General features: G+C 40.5%; 1 protein-coding gene across 1 annotated transcript in view; it reads right to left on the reverse strand.

Annotated features, from left to right (window-relative positions):
- LOC125027481 (electron transfer flavoprotein-ubiquinone oxidoreductase, mitochondrial-like) overlaps positions 1-8505 on the reverse strand; it is an 18145-nt gene extending 9640 nt beyond the window's left edge. Inside the window, exons 1-5 of the mRNA XM_047616563.1 lie at positions 8404-8505; positions 4691-4804; positions 4039-4191; positions 2810-2968; positions 1133-1329 (exon numbers count right to left, since the gene is read on the reverse strand). Coding sequence (XP_047472519.1) covers positions 1133-1329; positions 2810-2968; positions 4039-4191; positions 4691-4804; positions 8404-8440 — 660 coding nt within the window. The 5' untranslated portion in view covers positions 8441-8505. The remainder of the gene's footprint in view (positions 1-1132; positions 1330-2809; positions 2969-4038; positions 4192-4690; positions 4805-8403) is intronic.
- Between the last annotated feature and the right edge of the window lie 9184 nt (positions 8506-17689).

The following is a 17689-nucleotide window of genomic DNA, read 5'->3' on the forward strand; positions in this document are numbered from 1 at the left end:
ATCAATATGGCCAGACAGGGCAGGACACTACACCAGAAGAAACTTCATGGGGGAGGTTATGTCTACAGAAGTTAATCTTGGCAATATTGATTTAGGACTTACAGTGGCCTCTGGGAGGACTAGTATAACACTGTACTGCTACTGCACCATAGTCAACTAGACAGGCAAGTAGGTCGTTTTCACAGTCTGACCAATCCTTGTTGTAAATAGGGTAGTTTGCTGGGGAGATGGAAACAGTTCCAATACAAGTATTAAAGGAAAAGTGAGGCTGGGCAGTAGTAGTTGCCAGTGAGGTCAACCACTGTAGATAGTACATGAGTCACTGTGACAAGGTGTGAACAAACTTTACCTACTTGGTTTTTTGAGACATTGTTGGAGGAGTAGGGTATTCTAAGAGTATGGGGCTGTAGGAGGAATCAAAAAATCTATCGCATTTGGCTGGGATAAAAAGATTCTCAAAAGGTTTGTGGAAATGAGAATAGTGAAAGGATGAGGATGGGAGGAACAGGGAGTGGTGTGGAATGAAGTAATATCATGGGGAGAACAATACAATTGCAAAATACTAACAAGTGAGGAGGAGGCAGAAAATAAAGATGTATTGTGTAGGAGACGAAGTGGAGGATGTAGGGAGAGAGAAAAGGATATCTAAAGGTTGTGAGTTATGACATAGGCCGATCGTTCAGGATAGGTCGAGCTGACAAGTGTCGAGGAGGAGGGTATGGCAGCAATGTTGTGGTTGATCACAGGAGAGTCAGGTATCAGGAAATGAGAGAAGTTAATTACAGATAGGCTAGCTGATGAATGGGGAAGCCTCAATAACCCTAATAAGGGAACAAAATCTTCATTACTGGCCATGATGAGCCTGAAATATATTGTGGAGGGGGGGTTTACCCATGAGGGGTAAGGCCATGAAAAATTGATTGAGCCCAGGGCTGAGGCCCATGGCAGGGGAGATACCCAACATTGGGTCTCACTCTCTGTCCCCCATGACAACAACAGACATGGGATTGGGTGGGGGATCCAACAAATAAACATTAAATAAAATGTAACCTATAAAAAGCCTGGGGTTAACAAATATCTTTATATATTCGTGCACACCATGAAAAAGTCAAACAGTGCATTATTTACAGACCTTTGGAGACCCATCTTTAGCAATGCCCACGTCGCTAGTGGCCACTCCTGCCACTGATCCATCTTCATTGTACAAGATCTCGGATGCGGGTGTCCCTGGGTAGATCTCAACACCCAGTTCTTCTGCCTGCTCCCCAAGCCATCGTACAAAGTGGCCCAGGCGAACTATGTAGTTTCCATGGTTGTGCATGGGCATACCTATAAAAAAGGTATAGCTGATAATAATAAAGACAAAAATAAAAATGAAAACTAAAGCAAACAAAAACCATATCAATAACAGTAAATTACAAAATTTCTATAAAACAAACAAACAAACAAAAAAAAAAAAAAAAAAAAAAATAGTATAATAACAATGCTAATAATGGTTAATGGTACTAAAATTGAATCATCATAATAATAACATTAATTATAACAAAACTAAGAAGACTTCTCATTATTTAACTAATCCTAATAACAATTATACTTATATCAAGAATAAAATTGATTTTCTTGATCAAAACAAGCATTAACATCAACATTATAATCATTATCATCATCATTATTCTCATTATCATACTTATCATTATGATCATTACCATCATCATTATCACTATCACTGTCATTTTTATTACTGTTATTAATATTACCATTACCATTATTATCATTATCATTATAATTTTCATTATTATTATTAGCTTTGTTGATGTAACTGTTATCAATATCATCATTATTATACTATTATTATCATTAATACCATTTATCACAATTACTGTTACCATTACTATTATCATTATAATAATTATTACTATTATTACTAATATCATTATGATGTCTTTGTTGTTATCATCCTTACTACTATCATTATCATCCTCATCATTATTATCATTATTATGAGTATTATCAATTATCATGATCAATATTTATCATCATCACTACAGTTATGATCATTGTTAAACCCTATTAATCAAAATCATGGTGTACTGGTTAACATGACATGCAGGTACTTATAAAAATCTTGCAAGGCCTGTCAAAAAGTGGAGGATTTTTTTTCCTATGGCTTCTTCATTATCAATTAGACTTACAGTAGTGTCCAATGATGTATCTCATTCTGCCTGACAAGTTTCCTTCAGCCACACCCGAGGTATTACCCCTTTACTTCTTTTCCCCTTATAGGTTTTCCCTCTTAAAGAGCAATATTACACTTGAATTCCTGCCACTTTCCCATCATGGTACTGCATGACATATTATCCAGCCAAACACACTCTTCAAACACATTATTATCATGTGTCTGCACTCTACTATCATTATGTTTTTGGTATATGATAATGCTTTATACATTTTCTGGTGTGTGAAAGTGAGTTCTTAAAATGCCAGCTTTGCTTAGTGAAACGGTTTTGCAGCCAGTGGACTACCAGCTGAAGGGTTAGCCGTTCTTAGATCCAAATATTATCATCATCACTAACATTATCAATATTACCATTGTCATTGTCAACATTATTATAATAATAGTTATTACTATTATCCTTATCATTACTAATACTATTATTATTATCACTATTACCATCATCAGTATCATCATCATCATTAATAATATAAAAATAAAAAATCTTAAAAACAATAACAACTATAACAACATCAACTTGGACAATGTACACCTCAAAAAAATCAAATCATCAATATCAAAACAAAGCTCTCGCACCTGGCAAAATGGGGATGTTGATCCTTCCCTTCTCAGTAAGGAACGCAAACTTGTCCTCCTTGACAGGCGTGTTTAGAGGAGCTCCTCTGTCCATGTAGTCTGGTATCAGCTCCGCCAAGGCATGAGGTTCCAGGCATGCACCTGAGAGCGTGTGTGCACCTGGGGATTTTGAAGATATTTAAAATGTAATGTCAATGAGGATAAATGCAACAATCATAATCATAAATTGTTAGAAAATATTTTTGAATCATTAAATCTTTGATTTTGGTATAAAAGAAAAATAAAAAGAATGCAAAAAATATCAATAATAAGCACAAACAGTGAAGTGAAAAAGAATCTTACGACTTTAGCCCAATGTCTGTGGGTTTTTGTGCTGTCCCTTTTAGATTTTTGTGTGCTCTTTTACGTAAAGATGGCTCCACGTGCTCAGCCCCCAAGGAGTCTATCAGATGGCCCCTAGTTATCTTACGACTTTAGCCCAATGTCTGTGGGTTTTATGTGCTGTCCCTTTTAGATTTTTGTGTGCTCTTTTACGTAAAGATGGCTCCACATGTGCTCAGCCCCCAAGGAGTCTATCAGATGGCCCTATGACCGATCCTGATTTCCCTATTCCTTGAATTTGCGTGGGAAAATGTGTTTTTCTTTCTAATACTATTCATATTCTTATTGATATTATGAATATTAAATTATTACAAAATATTAACTACATCAAAGACAATGAAATAATAGAAACAAAGATTTCAAAAAATCAAAGAAAAGGGTAAAAAGGTGAGATAAGCAAGACTAATAGCAGACTACTCGGTGACTAAGAACTGGTAGAGCCATCTATATGTAAAGACAATATATAAACTTTTATTACAGTGGGCATGGCACTGTAATCTTTCCACCTGTGCTAATTGGGTTACCAATAACCTTCATTAATTGTTAAAAATACTAATGATTTTTAGCAAATTTAAATTTAAGTCAAAGCTATTACTATAATATTTAACATGTCATTATCATCACTACATCCTACTGCAAAATGCAATTACACAATCAAAATAATGACTCCGACCATTACATTACTACTGCACTAAATATTGTCCAACCATAAGCACAACATAAAAATACACCAACAAAGAGATAAATCAAAATAAACATTGATAATAAAATGCTAATAACCATAAACAAAACTGTATAAAACCAGTAAAACAACAAAACACCAGGGACCTATGAAAGAAAATTCTCACCGATATCTGCTGCCTTCTCTACAACCATGACCCGGATTTCCTTCTCGTGTTCCTGAGCCAACTGCATGAGGCGAATGGAAGCAGACAGCCCGGCAGGTCCTCCGCCTACAATCACAACATCTGCCTCGTCTGCGTATCGCTCCATGTCCACATCTTTTGGGGATTAACAAATAATATTTGTAGTACTAATTGTCAAAGTGATACAGATCATATGTATATGTATATATATGTATGTATGTATGTATGTATGTATGTATGTATGTATGTATGTATGTATGTATGTATGTATGTACACACAAACACACACACACACACACACACACACACACACACACACACATATCTATATTCACAGTTCCTCTATAATAACTCCAAATAGTTCCTTCCAGCTTTCATTCTATTTCCGACACTTTTTGAAGGACACCAAGAAAGAGCAACAATGTAGCAACAAAATCAAAGGCAAAAAAAATTATCATAACAAGGTGTTTCATACTATAATTGACAAATACACTGATAGACATATGGGCTGATACTCATTGACACTAATGTATGTCATATAGTCTGACAATGCATTACTTTATCAGAAGTTCTAATTTCAGAAACATACAGTAATGAAACATCTCCAACATGAATTAACGTCTGAAACACTTACCGGTCCATCTCTCATCTCCTTCTCTTGGTACCACAGAGTAATGTGTTGTAATGCGTTGTGGTGCACTGTCAGAGTACAAGCGCTGTATCCTTGCGGCATGGCGCAAAGTTCGAGCTGCAACAAAAAAAAAAAAAGATTACGGATTCATATAAAAACTAAATTTCTCTATTCAATAACTGTAGAAATAACACCCTTTCTATCTCAAAACACCTCACCCATATACCTAGGAATAACAAAATTGGAATTTTACCTCTCACTCCATTGTCTCATGGTTTCAAAAGTTTTTTTTCCTAAACCAGCTTCTATGAAATAAATTACTATTAACATTTGAGTTAAACATATACTATCCAACAATTATATACATATTAAAAGAAATATAGAAATAACCGTTTCAGAGGTCCTGATATGAAAGATCTTACAAGGTTTTATTAACAGTTTTAATGTCACATTGGTATGAAATATAAACAAGATATCAAGAAAGTCACAAGAAAGAGAAGAAAATAAAAGATAAAAGCAATGCCTTGATTCTCATATCTTATCTCAACTTTCTGGAAAGTGGAAAGAATACCTGATAACAGACAAATGACAATTAATCTTCCCAGTCACAGCTCACCTCCCATCTTACTTTTAATCTTGAAAAGCTTAGTAACTATTATTCTCTCCAGTAACTAAACTATACATGTAAAGAACAATTAAATATCAAAAACCTGTTATGGTGCCAATCATAACTGTGTTCACTGAAGGAACATTTTAAATTTGTGAATGGAATTATAAATTACGTGACTATTTATAAATTTTGCAATGCTCTTTCAAATGCTTGGCATATGTACTGATTTGGACATAACCATTAGTAGTAAAATTTCAGTGTCCATTTCTATCTAAATCAATTAATTTATTTTTCTTGGGTATAAACATATGAAGCATATCTATGGATTTTATATTTTTATTTTTAAAGCATACAAGAATTTAATTTATCAAAAGCCATCACATTATCACATGTGACAATAAAGAAGACACTTAACTGCAGAATAGGGGATCCACCATTTATATTTTGGCAAAAGCAAGTGGACTGGTTCTTCTATAGCACTGAAATACCAAGGAGGTCTACAAGCTCAATCTTGCCAAGAGGAGGATTGTACTGGTGTGCCATAGTTGTACAGGCCATTGTATCACTTAATATGCTGACACCAGGAGTGCTTAAATACAATATGTACCTTCCACTGTGGTTTGGTTTTGTTACTTGGCTAAAAAAGCTTTCACAGTTAATTTTTATGGCATGGATGCCCTAAGCTAGGGTAAAATGAAGATGACAGTCTTGTTGTTGGTACAAAAAATAATTTTCATAAATAAAGACTGTGGAAAGTGCCTATCTTGCCATGCATACTGAGGTGAGGACGGGGGGGGGGGGGGGGGGGGGTACCAGTTACCCAGCCACAGCAACTTAGATTGCTGAATAAATATTGTGATCTGGTGAGTGCATCCATACTGTAAAGAATTAACACTTTCATTACCAAGGGATCAATCATTTGGCTTCCATGATCATTGTTTTGATTACTCTTATTACTGATGATGCTATAATAACAATAATGGTTAAAAAAAAGAAGTCATTTTATTAACGACTCCTTGGAGACTAAGCACTTTTAAAATTGTGTGTGGGGAAAAAAAGTGGATAGTGTGTGTCACAGTGCCAATGGGTTAAGTGCCTATGGGTGTGGCACTATGTTTTACTGCAAGTGGAAAGGAAATTTCAGTGGGATGACTGAGGAAATCTGTGTATCTTTACTTTTTTGTATTGCTTTATACCCTTATAAACAGAGGAGATGATTGCAAATGAAGGTTTATTTTCTTTTCACTTCACTTTTTAATTCTTTCCAAATAAAGCTATAACCTCCCACCCCATGAGCAAAGCCTCTAAGAGCTACTTATTCACTTACTCTCAGGACATGGTAATCATAAAGATTTTCTTATTTTCTTTGCCTTCTTTATTTTTTTTTATCTCTTTATTTGCTGGTGCTGTTGTAAGTAAACTCCCTCTTTGCCTTTCACAACAGGAAGAATTAAGATAAACACTAAAACTATGCTTTCAGGAAGGAGAGTTGTACAACAAAATCACATGCAGTAATATCTTGTCTTAGATGTTTAATGAACTGCTTTCTGGGACCTTCAGTTTTATAATCCATTGCACACTGCAAGGATGGCTAGACTTCATCATCACACAGATCTTGGATAAAGATTTGCATCTTCCAAGATTGCTAATTTTACCAGCATTTTTTGTGATCAAATCTCCCTTTCTGTTTCCTAGGTAACTGTTGATAAAGTGACCACACCTCTCTGAGACTAAAGTCCCATTGTTCTTTATTTCTGATGTTATTCTTTGCCTGTCCTGATTATTTTGAATAGATTTACCTTTTTAATGCTGCCACTATATCAGTGGTTCCCAGCCTTTTTTGTTCTGTGGCCTCCAGCCAATATATAATAATCTCCATGGCCCAGTTCAGTGACTGTCATCTTTCCAGATTCAGTTGTCTTTTATTATGAATAGTGCAATGATGTCCATAGCCCCAACACCACTCCAAAACTCCCACATTCTTGGCCCCAATACCATGAAAGTGTATGAAAGTTACTGGGGAAATTACAATAGAAAATATGAATAATATACACAGAGTCAGTCACTATATTGTCTAGTGCAGGGGGACTGTATTCCCTGCGATCCCTCTCCTGGAGGTTGCCACTCTTCACCCCCCCCCCCCCCCCAGAAAAACAAGAATAATCCACTTATTCATGGCAGGATCGAGTAACAGACAGACTTGGCATTGGGTGCTTATTCATGCCAGTCATATGCTCTACAGTGTCATGAATACATGGAGGATTTTTTGTTTCCGTAAGTGGGGGTTAGGGGATGGTAGCCCTAAGGAAGGGGGTCACACGAGGCACAGTCCCCTGTATAAGAATATAGTGACTGCTTTGGTGTATATTATTCATATTTTACTTTGCAATTTCCCTGGTATCTTCCATGCCCTCCCCTGCTATCGGGGCCAAGAACGTGGGGTTTGGGGGGTCGCAAGGCATTATTCTTACATATACGTGTGTTAAAGGGTGTGAGGAATCCAAAGATACCAAAATCGTCGTGATCTGTTACGTGACACTATTCCAGAAAATTAGCACAAAATCTACCCAATAATTTATATTGCCGTGACTGAGCGTGCCCAAAGGAGTGATGGGGAGGGGGGGGGGGGGGTCTGCCCCTAATTCCGCTTGGGCAACATTGCCTTCACCTCGGTATGCATGGCAAGACAGAGCCCACACTCTGGAGCAACGAGTTGACTTTGGTTATTCGATAATTCAGTTTCTAAATATGTGTAAGTTGTGTAACTAGAACTTCTCAAAACTTTCATTTATTTACTATCTCCTATTAATTCATGGATACTGTTGCCGCAAAAGTATTTGAATGGCTCTAGTGTGTCATGGCACACTGTCGTCTGCCCTGACAGTGCAAAAGCAGAATCTGATCCAAAATAACAATTTTTAATAAGGATGACTGGTTTGGTAACTAGAAAACCTTCGAGGTGGCCGTGAAGAAAAGGCACTTTAGATAACATATCAGTAAAGCCTATTATTTTACACGTAGACAGATCGCACTGCAATTGAGTTTCCTTTATTGCTTTTAGCTATCCCAGATCAGGTTTCACAACAAATAGTGTGAATAAACTCACCCGCAAGCAGCGAGTACCTCTTTCCAACGAAAGCCATGGTCGTCTGTCCCCGATTTCAGCTGATGCCGAGACAGTCAGCTGTTTCTTCGGCTATGTTGTCAACTGTTAATAAATCTCATTATTTATTTTACCTAGCTCGAGATATATGATGCATTATTTAGTGCGATTTTTTAAAATCATAGATCTTAGATGTACTTGTACTTTTTGAACACGTAAGTGATTAGCGATTACACTGTTAAAAAAAGGACCAATACATGCTAACATGTCTCTTAGCATTACGCAAGTGTATACGGCAGAGATGGGAGCACTGCAGGTTACGCAAAATTCGAATACAAGTTATATATATTTCATACGATAGAGCTAGTTTTAACTTTGATGATCTTCATTATGCGTGTGTGACAGAAGGCTTTCTGACTTACGAAAATTATTGTGCTGTAATGTGTGTAGCAGGGTCAATGCTCTGAATTACTTTCCGGGTTATGTCATCTAAAGGCACCAAATATCGTTTGCTTTTACTGTAAAATCACCAATGATCAATTTAAAATCTGTGTAAATCCACGTATGACATTGTTCGGTTGTTGCCGAGGATGACAGAAACGCGCAATATCTTCCGCAACAGATTCTATCTTTATCCTGATGAGATTGTTCCTTGGTGGATATGAAGAAAATAACAAGTTCATTTTATACATATAATAATCATATTTATAAAATATGCACATGAGAAAATTATGTAACATGATTCCCTGAAATGTAGCTTGCAGGTGTATTGTGCATTATCAACAAGGATACACAAAAACAAAAACGTGTGTGTCTACATTCAAACACAATTTTCACCAGAACGATAATGATAATGATAATTACGATACTGGCGAAAATATTTATTTATTTACTGAATGTTCTGCCGCATCAACGTCAAAGGTCATACAAAATATAGCGATAGGGTAAGAAATGTTTGTGGATATCCAGAATGGTCAATGGTCAAAATAAACAAAAGGGCCAGAGATCAAAGGTCAAACAGCATTATTGTGGCGAAAAGGATAAATACGAGTTAACGAGTTGGATAAGTGGACAGAAAAAGGGAATGAAGAAGAGAAGGAAGAGGATATGGGAAGAAAAGACCTGTAAAACTGAGGCGAGGACTGAGGCCCAAGGCAGGGCTGATCCCTACGTTGGGCTTCCTAAGCCCCCCTCACCCCCTCTCCATCAACGGCAACAAGGGATTTGAGGGGTGAAAACAATAATAAGTGACGGTTGCAGCAGACATATACATTTTCAAATTATATTAACCTGTTGAAATTTGCGTGGTGCAAACTTACAACATCTGTGGCAGGGCTCTGTTAAGGGCCCAGCGCCCGCCCCTTACACAAAGTCACCTTAACATGAAGATTAAGCCCCCAAAAGTCATGCAAAAAACTCATACGCTTGGTAATTTATTGCATTTATTCAGGGGAAGTCACTGCTCTCACGTCTTTTAATATAGGCCAGTTGAACAGTTCATATTGCCCCGTATACATGTACCCTTTAATGGGCAAATCTGTTATAACTTGACCGTTTTGTGATTATATGAACCTGGCAAATGGTTAATGGTTAAAAGCAAAATAAATGTGCTAGACATCTAAGGTCATGTAGCACTATAGTAAATGTTAGTGAAGGGTGGTTGAATTAGACAATATAGTGTCAAAGCTGGGCAAAGGAATTGGTGAATGAATGGATTAAGGTCGGGTGAAGGTAATGTAAAGAGGATAGATTAAGTGAAGGATATATATGCGTTTGAGGAAGGAAAACAGGTTGTCAAAGCAGAAAGTGTGAGAGTCTGATAGGTTGGGAGGTCGGTGAAGGGAGGATAGGTTGGGGAAAGTAGAGGTACGGGCTGCTTCAAAACGTGGGCATGACAATAGAATCTGTAGGACTGAAAGAGGAACATTACATAAGGAACATCGGGGTGGATCGTATTGTGACATCAGAAAGGAGTTTGTTAGACGGGTGTGGCCCATGCGTAAGCGGGCGAGAACCGTCTCCCATCGTCTGTTCCGATGAAATGGAGTTGACTAGGAGGAGATTGATATTTTACAGTATGTAATTTATTAGTGTGGAGACTTGACCAAAAAGATTGCCATAGATTATACCAGAGGGTCTTAAAGTGTGGGTAATAATCCGTGGCTGGGATACCTGAGAAACGTGGTTGGTATGATGTGGACATAGCGGCGTAGCGTGCTAAGAGTATCTGCCTGTTCATTGCCGAGGATTCCAACGTGGCTGGGTACCCAGTAAAATTTGATTGTTTTATGGCGTGTGGACAGGTAGAACAACCAGTTCTGGATCTTACAAACAAGGGGGTTGGTCGTGTGTATTTACTTTATGAGAGTTAATTAGTTACGGGAGTCAGTAACAATTGTAAAAGAGGAAGAGGGGAGTGAGTATATGTGTTTTAAGGCAAAAAGGAGTGCATACAGTTCTGTAGTAAGGACTAAGTGAAGACCACTGTGATGGATTGTATCAAGATGGGCAAGGAGAGAAGTTGAGGCAGAGGAGTAGATATGGCATTCATAATCGAGAGTGGAGAGGATCAAGGTAACATGAAGATGAAGGAGAGTTTTGCGATCTGAGCCCCAGGATGTATGGGATAGGGTTTGTAAGATTCGGAGACGGCGATGAGCTTTTTCTTTAATGTAGAGAAGATGGTCTTGCCAGGACAGTTTGGAGTCAAAAATGAAGCCTAGGAATTTTCCAGAGGAACGGTATTGGAGTGGAATGCCATATAAGAAGAGTGAAGGTAAGGGACCTACCTACACGTGTGCGAGAGAAAAGGATGGAGAAAGATTTGGAGGTAGGAAAGCGGAAGCCATGGTTTGTGGCCCAGGCAGATAATGATGATATTGCAGATTGAAGAAATTGGTTGAGATTTGGTATGGATGTGCCAGAGGCATAGATGGTTAAATAACCAACATATAATGATGACCGGGCTCCTGGTGGTAGAACTGAGACAATCTCATTAACAAGAAGGAATAAAGTGGTACAGAGCACACTGCTTTGTGGGATGCCTTCGATTTAAGGAAAAAAAGATGATGTGGCAGAGGCAATTTTGACCTGGAAAGTGCGTTGGGAGAGGAAATACTTTATGAAGACACCCATGCTTCCCCGTATGCCTAGAGAGGACAATTGTTGGAGAATATGGTACCGTCATGTGTCGTATCATATGCTTTTTCTAGGTAAAAAAATATAGCTAGTACGGATTAAGGGCATGCAAATGCGGATGCAAAATATGTCTCAAAATGAGCAAGGGGGTCAGAAGATTATGAGATTCAAGATACCACATTAAGAGGAAGTTAACCATTCGCTCTAGTAATTAGTTTGCACAAGCAGCTAGTTTGTGCGATGGGGCGATAGTCTTGAGGGAGGGTACCCAGTTTATTGGGTTTCACGAAGGGGAGGATAAGAGCTTCTCGCCAATGAGAAGGAAAATTTTCTGATGTCCATTTGAGGTTGTAAATTGTTAATAGGAAGGATAAGGAGAAAGATGGGAGTTGTCCGAGCATACGGTAGTGAATACCATCAGGGCCTTCATGAGTGTTGCGGCACGATTGTAGGGCAGCACTGAGTTAAGAGGGAGAAAGGGGAGCATTATAGGACTCAGTGGAGGATAGGGTGAAGATAATGGGGGTACGTTCCCTGATGGTCTTAATAGAAGAGAAGTGTGGAGAAAGGTGAGAACCACTACTGACCTGGCTGAAATAATCACCCAGTTCATTAGCGACTTGAAGAGGATCAGAGATGAGGGTATCTCGAATATGGAGGACGGGGGCTGGATGGGGGGGATGTTTGCCTGATAGTTTATGGATCCGGCACTAAACATTTGAGATAGATGTAGAGGATGTAATTGAGGAAACATAATTTTGCCAGCTATTTGTTTTACTATTCCGGATTGTACGAGGAAGACAGGCAGATGTTCTTTTAAATGAGATAAGAGCTGATAGTTGATTAGGGGTACCTCGTTTATAGCGGTAACATTTCCAGGCTGCACGTTTTAAGCGAAGTGTTTTAGTGCAATCAGAATTCCACCACGGAACACATTTGGAGGTATAGGATCTTGAGGTTCGAGGAATAGCTGTATGGGCAGCTCTTAGGACTGTAGTTGTGAAACATTGTATCATTTCTGAAATGGATGAGAGGGAGGATGGAGGGATATGAATAGCAGAGAGTGAAGTGAAAGTACGCCAGTCGGCTCTATCAAAGCACCAGTGTAGGGAGTTGGAAAGTGGTACATATGAAGTAGGAGAAAGGAGAACTGGAAAGTGGTCTAGAACTGACCAGTGGAAATCTAAACGAAGAGAAGGGGAGCATAGAGAGAGGTCAATGCATGAAAAAGACGTGTATCAAAGTGTGTGGGGCGGTCTAAATTTAGTCAACTGTGGAGAAGAAGCCCTCTAGAGCTCGGCCACGGGAGTTGGTGACAGAATCACCCCAAAGAGTGTGGCGGCAGTTAAAATCACCTACTATGAGGAAAGGTGTTTGAAGTTGGGAAATTAGATGGGGTGGGAAGGGGAGAAGTAGAATGAAATCACTCTGATCCAGCGGCGAAGAAAGATACGAATAACTGTGCAAAGGACAGAGGTTTGAAAAGGAGGTATGACATGAGGTGTTTTCTGGTTGATAAGTATGGACGAGACATAAAGGGAGTGTGGGGAAGAGACAAAATGGTAATTGGGGATTGGTATTAGAGGATGTGTAAGAGAAGTCTCTTGAAGGCATATAATGGATGCGTTGTAAGAGGAAAGGATAGTTATACTTTCGTTGATTTATTGATAACGATTGCAGTACGTGTTGGAGAATTTGAAGGGGAAGGAGCTAGAGGGTGGGATAAGGAATGAGAGGGGGGAGGTGTTGTTGTATGAGGAGGGGTATTGGGAGGTGGAGGGTCTGGGGAAGGGGATACTTGTGATATAAGGGATTCACGTGTGTATCCAGGAGGGAGTGAAAGGGATAGAGCGGATGGTGGGAGGGTTAATGTAGGCGGGGCTGGATCGGGAGGGGGGGGGGGGGATGGGCTGTGTTGGGAGGGGGTTTGAGGATAGGGTGTAGGGGGAATATGAGTAGGAGGAGGATGGATATCGGCTGTCACTTTGAGTGTTGAGGGACCGGGAGTTGTAGAATTTGCAGGTGGATGAGTGTCAGTTTGGGACTCGATTATGTAATTTTTAATATCTTCAAGAGTTTCTGTAATGGAGTTGGTTGGGGAGTTTTGTGAGATAAAGGTTTTCTTGTGAGGGGGGTGAAGAGAAGACTGGAAGGTGGAGGTGATTGTGTGGTACGGGAAGAGGGGGTGGAACGTTTATTTGGCTTTTCCGGTAGTGCGGGGAGGGAGAGGGGAAGGTGTTGGGGCTGTAGTAGAGATAGCAGTGTCTGGATTTAGGATAGCAAAGGAATTTGACTGGGGAAGGTAGGAAGTAGAAGAGGGGAAGTTAGACGGAGGAGGGGAAGTAGGTTTAGAAGAGGGTGTAGGAGCTTGGGAGGTAGGAGGAGTGGCAGAGTGAGCGACATTATTGGAGTTGGGAGTAAGAAAAAAACCTCGTCGGCGTGCCTCCTGCCTGGCTTCACGTAGAGTGAGTCCAAGTCTGAATCTGAGAGTTGCTACCTCACTCAAATTTGTAGGTGGGGCAGCCCCTATAAAATACATTATGGGGGCCGCCACAGCTGGCACATGTGGGTGATTGTGCAGAGCAGTTTGATTGAGTATGGCCAGGTTGGGCACATAGCTGGTTAAAGGTAGAGTAGAAATGTCTCCTGGGGGTTGAGTGTTGACTAGGGTGGATACTGTACTAGTAGGCATTGAGGAGGGAGTAGTTGTAGTGTTCGGAGCCATGGTCAAAGGAGAGCGTGGGGTCAGGGAATTGGGAGAGTTTGAATTGTTGGGACTATTTGATGAAGGGGCAAGCCATCCCTCAGGGTCCCCTTCAGGGGTAAGGGCTAGGTATAAAGCAGGGGAATACCGTGCCCATGGCTCCCTCAGGCCTTTCAGGACTGGTACAAAGTCAGCCTTTCATCCTTTCAGCGCTGCTCTCACACCTTAGGAAGTGGGTAGTAGAAGGGATTGGTGAAGGGACAGAAACGAAAAAGTACGAGTGGAAAAAAAGACCATGCAAAATTAGTTGAGTCGAGGGCTGAGTCCCAAGGTTGGGGAGTTCCCCATCATTGGGTCCCAGTCTCCGCCTCCTAAGCCCCCCCCCCCCCCCCCCCCCCCCCCCCCCCCACGGCAACAACGGGCAAGGGATTGGGGGGGACCTGGCAAAGGAAAGGACATTCCGATTATGCATGGAGACAAAACGGTTAGTGATGAAGATCTCAAAGGGTTTCATTTACAGTGCCCATCAGACAAACCATCATTGTAGATTTTAATAGTTGCAACACATCTTCCACATCTAATGCCCCTTACCCAATTCTAGGTAGTCCCAGCATGAGCATTTGTTTACGGAAACAATACTTTTTTTTTTTTCTTTTTAGCGTTGTGAATTCATAGAGCTAGAAATGAATAGCACAGGACGTAAAAGTACATCTCAAGATTCGCAATGGCTATGCCCACATCCGTAATTCAGTGATATTTTGATAAGGTTAATCACAGGGAATCTGATGATATGAATTCTGAAACTTATTAGACTTGGGAATTAGTATGCAGGACTAATCGTGAAATGATAGTATCTTGATGGCGCAAAGAAATATTCGAAAGTTTTAAACCGTTACAGAAGTAATGATAATGGATAGTCTGTATATCAGTGTTTGGCCTAATCAATAAGACCAGGATCAAATAATCACGCAATACATAATCTATGTAAGGATTATCACCATCATTCATTACACACATCCTCACATCTGATTAAAAGGGTATCAAAAATCGCGGTAAAATGCAACCATTTATTAGTAATTTATACATCTTTTCTGCATTCGGTGGTTTTAAGTTCCGTCTTCATCGGTTCAAATTCCACCTGTTAATTGCTGGTTAATGGTTATAAAACAATATATATGTGCTTGGCATCAAAGGTCATGTAGCACTATAGAAAGGTGCAATAGCATTAAGGGTAAAGAGGGGGTTAGTTGATTATATGTGATACACAAGAAGTCGTATAGCAGTTCAGGAAGGTTGGGATTAAAGGGATCAACGTCGACAAATTAGGATGTGTGTAAGTATGTCCATAGGATAAGGGTAGTGATTTTAGCAAAGGAGAAAGGGTTATAAAGGCAATTAGATCACAGTTTCAGGGAAAATGTCAGGAGGGATATAATCTAAGGAAGGGGGTTGCTGTGACAAAGGATCATATCCAGGGGCAAGTGAGAGGGATAGTAGGTTAGGAGGGGGGATGATGCGACTGAAGCATAGGGCAATGGGATGTGTTGGGAGGGAGTGGGTAGAAAGGGTGTGGGGGAACATGAAGAGGTGGTTGGATGCCGGCAGTTGATTTGAATGCAGGAATGGGAGTAAAGAGACTGGAGGATGGTTGAGGTGCAGGCATCTATCTTTGGGCAGGATTATATAGTTTGGAATTATATAGTTCTGGGAATATATAGTTTTGATTATATAGTTCTGAGAAACAAAGGTTTTCTTGGGGGGGGGGGGGGCAGATGTTTGAGGGATGGAGGGAGAGGTTGATGGAGAGGATGGAATAGATAAGATGGAGCGTTTAGCTTGTCTTGAGTGAGGAGGAAGAGAGTTAGGTACCAGAACTAGTGATTGGAGTGAGTGGAATAGTGGAGGAGATTGGGGTGTCTGGATTTAGAATGGCAAAAGAATTTGACTGGGGGAGGGAGGGATAGTGGAATGGGGAAGGGACGATGGGGGAGATGTAGAAACATCTTGGGAGGAAAGGGGAAAGGTAGAGCGATTATTGGAATAGGGAGTGAGAGAGAAACCTAGCCTATGCTTCCTGTCTGGCTTCGCATGCAGTGAGGACAAGTCTGAATCTGAGTGTTGCCACTAGACTCAAACTTGTAAGCAATGCAGCCCCTATAAAATACATTATGGGAACTGCCATAATTGGCACATGCCGGGTTGGGCACATAGAGGGCATCCAGCCGTGGAACAGCAGGGTTTGGCAGGATGTCCCAGACGCCAACAATTCTGACATTGACGGGGATAAGATTGATATGGTCGGACACGAAGCTATTCTCTGCCAATGTAAACATTAAAGAGGTTATGCCTATGGAAAGCAATCATAGCAATATTGGTGGGGGACTCACGGCGGCCTCTAGGGGAAATGGTGTAGCATTGTACTGATAGTGTATTATAGTCCATGAGGTAGGCAAGTCTTCTCTACGATCGATCTGACCAATTTTTGTCGTAGATAGGGCAGTTTGTTGGGGAGATGGTGACATTTCCGGTACAAGTATTAGGGGTAGGAGGTGGTCAGGCAGGAGTGGGTCTGCCAGTGAAGTCCGTCAGGGTTGCTAATGCTTTAGCTTGGGATTCAGATGTAACTGTGAAAAAACGGGAATGATCAGGGCAGCTGCAGAGAAACTTTGCCTACTTGTTTTTGAAGACACTACTGGAAGAGGAGTGTTGTCAGAATAAGAGGCTGTGGGGGGGGGGGGGGTCACGAATAGTTGGTTCCATTTGGCTGGGCTAAATAGTGTAAGAAATTTGTAGAGGTGGGAATAGTAAAAGGACGGGGCGTGTAAGAAGAGGGAGAAAGGTAGTATTGCAGAGAGGTGGGATAATAAGGTTGTAGAGTAGTAATAATGGAGGATGGGGTAGTTGAGGAAGAAAGTTGTGGAGATGAAGTAGAGGATGTTGGGAGAGGAGGAATATCTCTTGGAGCTTGAGTGTTGACCTGGGTGGATGATGTGATAGCAGGCATAGGTGAAGGGATAGAAGTAGTAGTGTTCAGGGTCGTGGTCAAAAGAGCTTGGAGATGTGGAATTGGGAGAATTTGAATCAGAAGGGGTAAGCCTTATTGCCTCCAATAATGGTATAAAGTCTTCAGTATTGGCCATGGTAAGCTTTGAGTATTCTGGGGAGAGAAACAGTCAACACCTCAAGAGTCCCCTTAAGGGGTAAGGGCTAGACAACTTAACGGAAATACCATGGCCATGGCTCCCACAAGCCTTTCATGACTGGCACAGAGTCAGCCTTTCATCCTTTCAACACGGCTCTCACAGCTCAGGAAGTGGATAAGAGAAGGGGTTGGAGAAGAAAGGGAAACGAAAAGGGGAAGGGAAAAAGACCGTGCAAAATTAGTGAGGCAGGGGTGATCCCCAGCATTGGGTTCCAGTCTCCGTCTCCTAAGCCCCCCCCCCCCCC

The sequence above is a fragment of the Penaeus chinensis genome, chromosome 1 (assembly GCF_019202785.1).
Source record: "Penaeus chinensis breed Huanghai No. 1 chromosome 1, ASM1920278v2, whole genome shotgun sequence".
Taxonomy (NCBI): Eukaryota; Metazoa; Arthropoda; class Malacostraca; order Decapoda; family Penaeidae; genus Penaeus; species Penaeus chinensis.